Source organism: Paramisgurnus dabryanus, chromosome 9 (assembly GCF_030506205.2).
Source record: "Paramisgurnus dabryanus chromosome 9, PD_genome_1.1, whole genome shotgun sequence".
NCBI lineage: Eukaryota > Metazoa > Chordata > Actinopteri > Cypriniformes > Cobitidae > Paramisgurnus > Paramisgurnus dabryanus.
The window spans coordinates 11,387,140-11,399,018 of NC_133345.1; the positions used below are offsets into that span (position 1 = coordinate 11,387,140).

The 11,879-nt window shown below is 38.1% G+C and overlaps 1 protein-coding gene across 1 annotated transcript; it reads left to right on the top strand.

Annotated features, from left to right (window-relative positions):
• Positions 1–2,108: 2,108 nt before the first annotated feature.
• LOC135773410 (extracellular calcium-sensing receptor-like) lies at positions 2,109–7,643 on the top strand. Its single transcript, XM_065282969.2, has 5 exons — positions 2,109–2,366; positions 2,888–3,706; positions 4,067–4,297; positions 4,522–4,645; positions 6,638–7,643. The coding sequence occupies exons 1-5, from the start codon at positions 2,109–2,111 to the stop codon at positions 7,534–7,536; spliced, it is 2,331 nt and encodes a 776-aa protein (XP_065139041.2). The 3' UTR covers positions 7,537–7,643.
• The last annotated feature ends 4,236 nt before the right edge of the window (positions 7,644–11,879 follow it).

The following is an 11,879-nucleotide window of genomic DNA, read 5'->3' on the forward strand; positions in this document are numbered from 1 at the left end:
TGTTTGTCTGAAAAACGATGGACATATGCAACTCGGACAGCTTGGGGGTGAGTAAATCATGGGTTTAATATCGTTTTTGGCCGAACTATCCCTTTAATGGCATTCATCAAAACATTTACTTTGTTATATTAATAACACTGTCATTGCTGCAGTTATACTTGGGATGTCTTCCCTGAACTTTTTTCACAGCGATCAGCTGTAAAATGTTTTGGTCCTGCTCGATTTTCATTGGGTTCGCATAAAATAATGGAACATTTTTCATAAGATCCCCTGTGGTCAATGTGTTAGCATGACAGAAGCTTGATGCTGTCGTGTGAGAATAAGCAACCAACACTTTTCCGTCTCCCGAGTGCCTCTCGTGTAAGATTTTGTTTCTTTCCCATCACAGAAAACCACCACAGGTTTATCAATGCCATCAAAGTATTCTTTTGTTTTTGTCTGTTTGTTGATCATGAAGTACAAGATGAGGAAAATTAGGATTCTGTATATATTCAATGTGCCGCCATTGTTGTTTACAATGTGTGGAATGGTGCGCTGTGCTTTGTTGAGTGGATTTATTGCATTCTGCAGAGAAGGAGGACTGGCGTTTATCACGTTTTTGAACCAAACTCTTCACATACACTGTTAGAGCCCAAAGCTTTGTTTCTTCTGTCAAGTTATGACCTCTGCTTCAAATCTGATCTGCCCGGTTGTTGATATAAGCATGGCATGTGACACCATGCTTGCTCATTTCCCAAAACTAGTCAAACACAGTTTTTAGCATTTTCAGTAGAAATTATATGAAATCTTTCAGAATGATTCACGCACTATTATAAGAATTGTGTTGTCAGTTAATTGCACACAGATTGTAAGATACAGAACAATGTATATTTTGCTAAATATGTTTCTGATGCAATAAAGCCAAAAATGCTTTTCTTTTAGCCTTTCATGCTTTGAATTCAAAAGCATGTCTGGTTTTGATTAGATATATTGTTTCTTTGAGATTCAAAAGTAAATTGTGAGCAGATCACTCCATTAGAGTTCTAAAAAACAGAACAATTACCCATCCTGTCATAGAAATTGGTTAATTTGCTATAATTACCTCCATTATCTATTGAGGCTAAACAGCACCCTCAATAGGATATACATACAAATGGCTTTAAGGTCACAGATGGACTAACCACAAAATAATTTTGTTTATGCCCTTTTAGCTTAAAAATGTCATTTGAATTCTTTAATATCGATGAGGAATAAAGGCTAATGTCCTTTTCTCCTCTAATGCTCTCATTTGCATGATGTAACATTAATGACACTTTGTTAATACTTCCCAGTTTATTTATTAATTTTTGGGCCCCTGGAAAATTGCTCTCCACATGGACTTTCTGCAATTATCTTCTACCTCACCTGTTCTCCTTTGCCCCAGGTAAAATAAAATCTACAAAAGAGGGACATCGTCCAACCCTTCTTCTTTGCAGGAATATTGTGAGCCTGCACTTCTTGTCCCTCATTCACTCTCTCTCACTGCGTGTGTAAAGTGATGGGGTTGATTGTGTGGTTGTGGGTGGTCGGCTTCCTTGCTGAGAGACTCAGGATGTGTGGTGCAGGTCCGTCCTGTGGTCTGTGGGGCAGATCGGTTTCAGAGAGTCTGTATAAAGAGGGAGATGTGATCATTGGTGGTCTGTTTCCTGTTCATTTTATTTCACCACAACCTGACCTTGATTTTACTGAAACACGGCGTGGAGCTCACTGCCAGGAGTGAGTACAGTGTGAACATATACAATAGCAAGGTTTTAGTTTTGTTTAGAGATTTTAAATAGCACAATTGCTATCACTTGAAATGTTTGGTCAAACTATAAAGTGCTTATTTAGTGTGTTTATTTCTACCAATCCTACAAATATTTTTGTGTATGTTACCTAATGTTGTCAGGTTAATTTAGACATCTTTAGTATCTAATATTTTTTTTTAGGTTTACATTTTACGTAACAACAAATCATGTATGTTAATATCAGAATTTACTGCATGTTCAATTTATTGCATTTATTGTCAAAATAATGCAACAGCTCCTATTGTTTTGTAAAAAAAAAACATTCTCAGTGTTGACCTTCGTTCATACCGCTGGCTGAAAGCAATGATCTTCACAGTAGAGGAGATTAATCGTGATCCTGTCCTGCTTCCAAATGTTACTCTGGGGTATCTGATAGCTGACACTTGTCTTGCCGAGGGTACGACCCTAAGTGCCGCTTTAGCTCTGGTAACCGGGCAGGAGGAGACGGTGTCAGGAGCGGAGTGCAACGGAGCCCCAATGGTGCCTGTCATTATCGGAGACGCCCGTTCCTCTGCCTCAATAGTGGTGGCTGACACACTGAGAGTGTTTGATATACCCATGGTATAAGAAGTCATTCTGTGTATTTCTCAGCTTTATGCAATTAATTTTTTATTTTGCTAGTTGTTGTTTTTTGTTATGAGTATTTTATGCTGTATAGTGTTTAATACTTTATAGATTTTCATTGCACATTTGCATTTTGTTGATGCTTTTACCCAACTAACTGAAGTCAACTACAACACATTCAATGTATTCATTTGATCAGTTCTGTGATTCCTGGAAATCAAACCTGTAACATTGACATTGCTAGCATTAAGCCCTACCAGCTGAGCCACTGCATCTGTAACCAAAATGTTTAAAAGTACTTTTTTGGTTAAAAGCTGTGCTATTCAGTTTCGCCAAAATGGTGCACGTTATTTTTTATCAAAGCTTTTTTCGTAATTCAAAACATTTTATTCCTCTCACATCAGTTAAACTATATAAAAAACAGAGCTTATAATAATGAAATATAAGGAAAGCAAGGGTTTTTAGAGCTTTACTTTTTTAACAATTTCCTCTCAAACCTGTGTGTTTTATTTATTCAGGTGAGCTACTTTGCATCCTGTGCTTGTCTCAGTGACAGTCGCAGATTTCACACTTTCATGCGCACCGTTCCTAGCGATGCCTTTCAGGCCAAAGCCATGGCCCGTCTGCTGCGTCTGCTGGACTGGACCTGGGTCGGTGTGGTTGCAGGAGATGATGACTATGGTAAAAGTGGCGTTCAGCTGCTCTTAAAAGAACTACAAGGTACAAGAATCTGTGTGGACTACCTGGAGTTCATTCCTAAATCACTCTCACAGAGCAGAATTAGGCGGATTGTGGAGAGGATCCGGACTTCCACAGCTCGTGTGGTGGTAACCTTTGCCATCGGTCCAGACCTGAAAGTCCTGTTCCAAGAAGTGGTGGAGCAAAATGTGACCAACAGACAGTGGATAGCCACAGAAGCATGGAGCACCACCACTCAATACTTTGACTCATCAAGCATTCCTTTTCTTGCAGGTACCATTGGCTTTGCCCTGCGCAGGGCTGATATTCAAGGTTTTGGTACTTTTCTTGCCCAACTAAGTCCTTTGACACAGCCAAATGAACCTTTTGTAAAAGATGTGTGGGAAAAACTATTTGGCTGCTCGCTGGCCCAAGACTGGCAGCCTTTATTTGAAAAACCAAGATGCACGGGCACAGAGAATGTAGAGGAACATGGACGCATCTACACAGATGTTTCACAGCTGAGAGTCACTTACAATGTGTATAAAGCTGTGTATGCTATTGCTAATGCTATTCATAACATGATGGCCTGTCAGCCTGGTAAAGGGCCGTTTGAACATGGACAATGTCCTGATGTGCACCGAATAAAGCCTGGAGAGGTACACAGACTCTCATTTTAAGTCATTTTGATTTGCAGTGCTTTTACAACACATATTTTATTGACATACTGTACAGCTTGACAAAATCATGCCGTAATGTTTGTAAGACCCTATTAAACAAACCAAAGGTGACTCAAACAAGCAAATAAACAAAGTAAGACGAGCCTAACTCTAAACAGAACCAGACATAGCTGGGGAGAACTCATCCACATCTGGCATTACACTGAATTTACATGCCAAATGTAAAGTTGTTATAAACATAGCATTTATATACATTTGGCCATGGGTTAATTTATATATTAAGTACATTTAATGATGCAATTTGTATTTTTTTCCATTTTAAATGTTGTCTTTTTACAGCTTCTACATTATTTAAATGCTGTAAACTTCACAACACCTGTGGGTGAGCGGGTCTATTTTGAAGATAATGGAGAGCCATCTGCCTCTTATGACATTATGAACTGGCATGTAGATGAAAGCGGAGCAGTGAATTTTGTCCAGGTGGGGCAATTTGATGCAGCCAAAGGACCAGGACAGGAACTGAACATAAACCTTGAGCGGGTGGTTTGGGGAGGAGGCTGGGCAGATCAGGTAGGAGTCAGTTATTTTTCTCATTTACATGTATTTTAGCTCTTATATCTGTCTAAAGAAAGTAGGGATGTATGCTTTGAGTATCAGCCTATTTTTTTATTAAAAAATGAGAGCACAAATGCAATGAATCAATTGTGTTCTAGATGTGCTTGTTGTATTGTCAGATATTGTGTTGTTTGAGGTTTGTTGTGAGGTTGATGGAGTTTTCTTCCTCTGTAATTCAGGTGCCTGTGTCTGTGTGCAGTATGAGCTGTCTCCCAGGCACAAGGAAGGCTGTACAAAAAGGAAAACCTGTCTGCTGTTTCGACTGCCTTCCTTGTGCAGCAGGGGAAATCAGTAATGTCACAGGTATACACATTTTTTTATTCGTTAATTATGACAAGATCATTACTTTTTAACCAACATGATCTCACAAAGTTCCGTGGGATAGTCACGGAATTTTGTGCTCATTTTTCCGTGGCATTCTCACGGATCTCCGCATTTTTCCGTGGCCCTGCTACGGACTGTCTTTTTCCGTGGCATTCTCACGGATTGGTTACTCAACTGCTTTTTCCTATTTTCAAACCATTTTCGCTTCGGTTTAGGGTTAGATTTGGTGTTTGCATTAGTATGTCACTTTAACTATTGGTTTATATAATTTTTTCTGATGTATTCTTTTATATTTTCTAAACTTTAACACTCTGAGGCTATTTTGGGGATTTTTGCCTGGATTTGGCCTACCCAATTTCAAAAGCTTCCCATACCCACATGCAGAGGTGCACATACAAAAGTTTGGTATCATTTTACAGGAAACCCTTTGAAATTACATAAAACACTGTTAAAAGTGCTAAACATGGTTGTATGTGTTGTCAGTTCTCTAATAAGCACAAAAATAAATAGGCGCTTTTTGATGTTTTTTTTCTAAAGTCTGTATTTAAAAGTGTATAACTCTGGCCCTGAGTGGTAACGAAACCTCCAGACAGTTTTGTTTGATTCCAGCAATTGCCAGCTTACAGAGGAAAAAGGAATTTTTTCTCTATCATAATAAATGCAAAAGTTATTTTACTCCAACTGATGGGAGGACTAATACGCTTATGGTGTACAATTTCTGCCAAAAAACATTTGAAGTGCTCCCATAACCACATACAGTGGAATAAATGCAATATCTTTATATCATTTTGCAAAAATCCCTTTGAAGTTACATAAAAAGCTGTTGTTTGTGACAAATAGTGTTATTTATGTGGTTTTTCATATGCTAAAACACCAAATTTTCTTTTTTTATGTTGTAAATACTATCTTTGATAGTGTATAACTCTGGTTCTGTGTGCTCTAGCAGACTGCAGACAGTTCTGGTTGTTACCAGCAGCAGACAGTAAACACCCAAAAAAAGAATGAACTCTTTAGCATGTTGCATTCAAAAGTTATTCTCATTTTACTGAAGTGTGCGAAAATAAATTTTTCATATAAATATTAATTTTTTGTTTTCCACATATAATAAATAGCAAGGGATTAATTATGCACACAACCAAAGAAAATGCTGTGAATGGACTCATTGTTTAGAGTAGGACCTAAAATAAAAGATGGTGTATCATTTGTGGCTATATGTGCTATCTGAGGCAGTCCACACCCAAGTTTCCCATATGTTTACAAAAGACAATTTTTTACCTCATTATTCATTCGATGATTGTTAGATAGGTGATGATAATAGGACAAAAATAACGCTGCAGACTTATTCCTGAGACTGAGCGCTTTCATTTGATATAAGACTTGCCCATGTTTGTCATACTTGAAAAACATGAAATATATGAATATTAAAAGATATTAAAAAATATCGGGGGGGTGATGGTGTAAATTAATTGTAAATAACTTTCTTACAGTAAAAGATATGTCAAAGTGATGCATATCTGCAGAAAGTAGAGAGTCTAAGCTTTCAAACAGTATCTCATATGTGGTACTGGGTCCATGACAGACCATTACAAATTACAGGAATATTTTATATTAAGTCAAAATAAGATAATTCTGGACCCGGTACAGGGTCCACAGAGTTAAAGAAGTTAAACAATTGTCGCCTGGCGTTGGGGTTAGAGTTGGGTTTGGGTAGGGATGTCATTTCATGTAAATCTAACCCTAAACCGAAGCGAAAATGGTAAGAAAATAGGACAAAACAGTTGAGTAACCAATCCGTGAGAATGCCACGGAAAAAGACAGTCCGTAGCAGGGCCACGGAAAAATGCGGAGATCCGTGAGAATGCCACGGAAAAATGAGCACAAAATTCCGTGACTATGCCACGGAAATTCGTGAGATCAGGACAAGTCTGACTGTTAACATATCTTTATCTGTGCTATAACATCATCCTCCAGACTCAGCAGAGTGTATTAGGTGTCCAGAGCGGTTTTGGTCAAACACTGAGAGGACAATGTGCATCCCAAAGGTTGTGGAGTTTCTGTCCTTGCAAGATACCATGGGAATTGTCCTGACCGTCTTATCTGTAACTGGAGCAACACTGACCACCACTGTTTTGGGTGCCTTCTTCCGTCATCGTGACACACCCCTGGTGCGGGCAAACAACTCCGAGCTGAGCTTTCTTCTGTTGGTATCTCTCACGCTGTGCTTCCTCTGTGCACTTGTTTTTATCGGTCGACCTGCGCCGTGGAACTGCATGCTACGTCACACACTGTTTGGAGTGAGCTTTGTGATTTGCATCGCCTGCGTCCTCAGTAAAACTGTGGTGGTGCTTGTGGCTTTTCGGGCCACTCTGCCAGGATCTAACTTGATGCAGTACTTCGGTCCTGTCCAGCAGAGGGCAGGCATCTTTTTTTGCACATTGGTTCAATTTGTCATATGTTTGTTGTGGCTGCTATTGGCTCCTCCTCTGCCCACAGAAAGTGCAGGAGGAGAGCTTGGTGCTCGGGTGATCCTGCAATGCACAGTAGGATCAGTGGTGGGATTTGTACTGGTGCTGGGTTACATCGGCCTGCTCGCTGTTGTTTGCTTTCTGCTGGCTTTTCTTGCTCGTAAGCTTCCGGACAATTTCAATGAGGCTAAATTCATTACTTTCAGCATGTTGATCTTCTGTGCTGTGTGGATTGCATTTGTGCCAGCATATGTAAGCTCACCGGGCAAGTACACAGTGGCTGTGGAGATTTTCGCCATTTTGGCCTCCAGTTATGGCCTGCTGTTGTGCATCTTTACCCCGAAATGTTACATCATTCTGCTTAGACCTGAGAAAAATACAAAAAAGAACATGATGTCGAGATAGAGTTAAATAAAATCATTTTCTGCAAAGACAGCACTTTTCATATGGGAAATATGTAATGTAATGAAAAGTGTATAAAATATATATATGTAGAAGTACTAAATAGTAGAGCTATGGTGACATAATTTGAGGTTGCATTAATGTATTACAGTAGTTTGCTTTCAATGATAAGTAAAGATGTACTATGTCTCAGTAAACAACATCAAATAAATAATAATAATAATAAAAAAAATTTTAAGCATTCATTTTGATTCTGTATTTTAAAATATTAAAAAAGTATTAAGCATATATGTAAAACATATCAAGGGCCAGCACACACGCACGCTTGCACACACACATATACTGTGTATATATATATATATATATATAGTATAATATACAAAATTAGAAATGTATTCTTATTGCCCTCTGAAATATATTTAAAATATGTTGATAAATTAAGTTAAAACAAAATACATTTAATTAAGCTTTACTTTCTACAAAATTTTATTTAGCATATATTTAAAACATTTTTGACCAGATAAATAATTTTTTTGGTCTTATGGGATGCTGTTTATGCTCATTAATATAACATACATGTTAGGTTACACACAAATCATTTATACATGATCTATAACAGACAAATAGTTCACGTACTGTATGGATGTTTGAGCACAATATTTGATTCACAAGCTTTGTGGACGTGTGTGGGTATTTTAATTTTTGGATTAAATTGGTCGAGAAAACATTGCATTCACCTTGACAATGTTTGAGGTAGTATAATGTTTTAAAAAGCCATCAGATATTAATCATATGTAAAACCAGTTGATAAGAGTTTTTAGCTTATTGAAATCCCCATTTATGTTGTCACTGAAGACTTTAAAAAAATTCAATAGGTGCTTACCAGTGATCTATATAAATGACTGGATTGCGCATAAAATGCTTAACGTAGCAGCGTGAGGTGAAGCCAGCACAGAGTGCGACCTGCCTTCTTGGTAATCCCAACTGGCTGAGGGCGTCATTGACTTGCATTCAAAATCATGATCTAAATTCACTCGGTTTACAGCGTATCAGTCACACAAGATACTTTTTTTGGATATTTGTACATAATTAATACTTAATATGCTGCGGTCTGTCCCCTGATCTGATACTGTAATGAAGATGAATGTACAGTAATTTACTGTTTAAAAAGCAAAATGTATATCATTCAGTAAATAAATGTATACATGCTTAGGGCATTTGCGTTGTAATAATGTACAGGGAGACCTTAGATATATAAAACGGAGACTAGTAAAGGGATGTTTTAACATTAAAATCTGACAACGTCTATTGATTTAATAGAAGGTTTGGGCATACCAACATGGCGGCGTGCTGGCTTCACAATCCAGTCATTTATATAGATCAGTGGTGCTTACTTAAATGTCCATTCGTTTGTTACATTTATCAATCATTTAAATAGCAGCAAATAATTTACTGATTTGGCTAACACACTGTCTTATGCTTACGTTTTTAATGACTTGAGTTGCTTAAGTTTTTATGGTCATGAAGCATATAAAATATATTTTATGGTGATTTATAGATTCAGCAAGCAGAGCAAATGTAAAAGCCATCAAACACAGATGACTTACACAAAGAATATTAATTAACACATTGCCTATTTTGTTTTTCCGAGAAATTTGCAAATATGCTAGAATAGGGCAGAGTAAACTGTTGAGTTAGCATCTCCATGAAGCTCACCTTGTGTTTGGGCCTGCCCTATGTAACTTAAACACTTAAGTCATCTAGGGGGGGCAGTGGCCTAGTGGTTCATGTAGGCTGCTACAAATTGGAAGGTTGGTGGTTCAATCCCCGGCTCCACCTGACCAAGTGTCAAGGTGTCCTTGAGCAAGACACCTAACCCCAGCTGCTCCTGATGAGCTGGCTGGCGCCTTGCATGGCTGACACCGCCGTCGGTGTATGAATGTGTGAGTGAATGAGTGAATGTGAGGCTAATTGTAAAGCGCTTTGGATGGCCTGTTAAAAGCGCTATATAAATGGAGTCCATTTACCATATCTATCATTTTTGCATTCACATCTTTCTAGTTCTCTGATTAAAGACCATAATGTAAAATCTGGTTTCAACATTAAAGGAACAGTATGTAGGATTGTGGCCAAAACTGATATTGCAATCACAAAACTTGTGGCTAAACTGGTGGCCAATACACAAAATGACAACATAAACATCAGTTGAGGGCTGCAGCTCCACTTTTTAAAGGACAATATCCTGGTCAGACCACTGTTGTCAGTGATATAAGTATTTGACATGAAATGATTTCTTAATTTCTAGTGACATATCAGGGCCATTTTATGATTAATTGATATACATTTCTTACATACTGTTCCTTTAAATCTTATCTGCTTAATTGTTGAATAATTACAAGACACCACTAAAAGATTCTGGTTAAACACTGTTACTTCATAAATAGGGCTGGGACAACGCATTGACGTAATCGGCGATGTCAACGCAAAAAAATACGTTGACGCAAAATATGTGCGTCGATTCGTCAGACCCAAAAAGGCGGCCCCGTAGAGTAGTAGCAACGCGAGTGGCTTCAGTCCACGGCGGTTTTACAAAGCAAGTGTGAGCAGTGCGAGCAGCCGCGCGGCGCAAGTTTTTTTCAGCGCCCATGTTTACAAGCATGCACCCCGCTCCATGAGCAGCGTGAGCTCGCAGCTCTGCTACAATCGTTTCTGCGTCGGTTCTGCTGCGTTGCTCACACTCAATTAAAGTGAAAGTGCTTTGTTTATGCTTTAAATCAGGGGTGTCAAACTCATTTTAGGCTGAGGGCCGGATGGTAAATAACACCATGAAGTGCGGGCCGGATAATTTTTTTAAACCTTAGTTTGCTGATAATTGTGTTAAAATTAACTAAACAAACCAATTAGTTTGTTTAGCAAGAAAACCAGAGAAACACACAGCTCTGTGAAAACTACATTTCATAAGGTCACACTCATACTGTATATTATACACACAAATTTACATCTGAACAAAACCCACTGGCCTTATAGGTTGAAAAGCTTTAATTTAACTTCTTCTGCCTTAATGCCAAAATTATTTATAAACCATTCACTTTTCTTTGGAATATATTTGTAATGAGAACAGTCATTTAGAAAATGAAAATGCTAGATGGGGCAGTGGCCCAAACAAAAAATGGCACTATGGGGGGTGGTACTATTATTATGGTTTTAATAAAGTATTATAAATATTATGTGTTATATTACTAGCATCAACTTAGACAAGTGATTATAATGGGAAATATAATAAGAATTAAAGTGTGACAATCTGCTAAATATTCAATATGATTTACCTGCTGGCTTGATGGAGCTTTGAATCCATGTTTGCAATGTTGAACTGCTGCTAAAAGCTTCTCTTTCCGTTCTCTGTCGTTATTTTGTGAAGGCATTGGTGTTTTTTGTATTTTTTATCTACAAAGTGTGCCAACAACAGCAAATTTAGTGTTTATATTATCTTAGATCTGATCGGGAAGATTAAATTGATTAGACAAGCATTGTAACGTTAATAAGAATGTGGATATTTTGTTGTTGTTTGCTTGCTAAGTTGTTAGCACTTTTAGAACACTGAAAGCAAATCATTACCGGAAGAAATACATAAACAAACTTCCAAATTACTAATTCTGCGGTTTAACAACTGATATAATGTAATGAATCTACCTGTTAATGCAACGAACTTCGGAAACTGTCGTCTTCGCTCTCCAGGCAGAGAGTGGACACAGAGATGCTGCGGAGCGGGCGGGAAAACACGAAGTGGATTACCAGAATCGGTGGATCTTTAGCGGAGCGGTAACAATAAAATGGCAAGATTTTTGGGCACCGTGTTTACCCTATGTTCCGCGTTTTGCTGCTTTCCGCAAGTCTCTCATATTAAAAACGAACTAGACACCCGCCTAAAAGGGTTTTTAAAATATGTATTTAATATTTAATAAAACTGTATAAATCATCATGCGGGCCGGATTGGACACCTTTGCGGGCCGTATCCGGCCCGCGGGCCGCATCTTTGACACCCCTGCTTTAAATGCTTGTGGATTGACGCGAAAAAGTGTCATTTTACCATAAAATCATGAATGTGATGCCAAGTGTGTTTTAAACAGTCATGACTTTGAGCAATTTAACAGAAAGCAATGAAATATGTCACTGTTGCCAGAAGACTGCGCTTTCATTCACTCTCTGTCCAGCAGTAACTGCAGCAACAGATGATAAACTAAAACAAGATAATATCAAAAACATACTGTAACACAGTATGTGTTTCACAAATCTTGTCATGACAACCGCCAATAAACAATTATAAACACACAATAAAGACTTTTAAA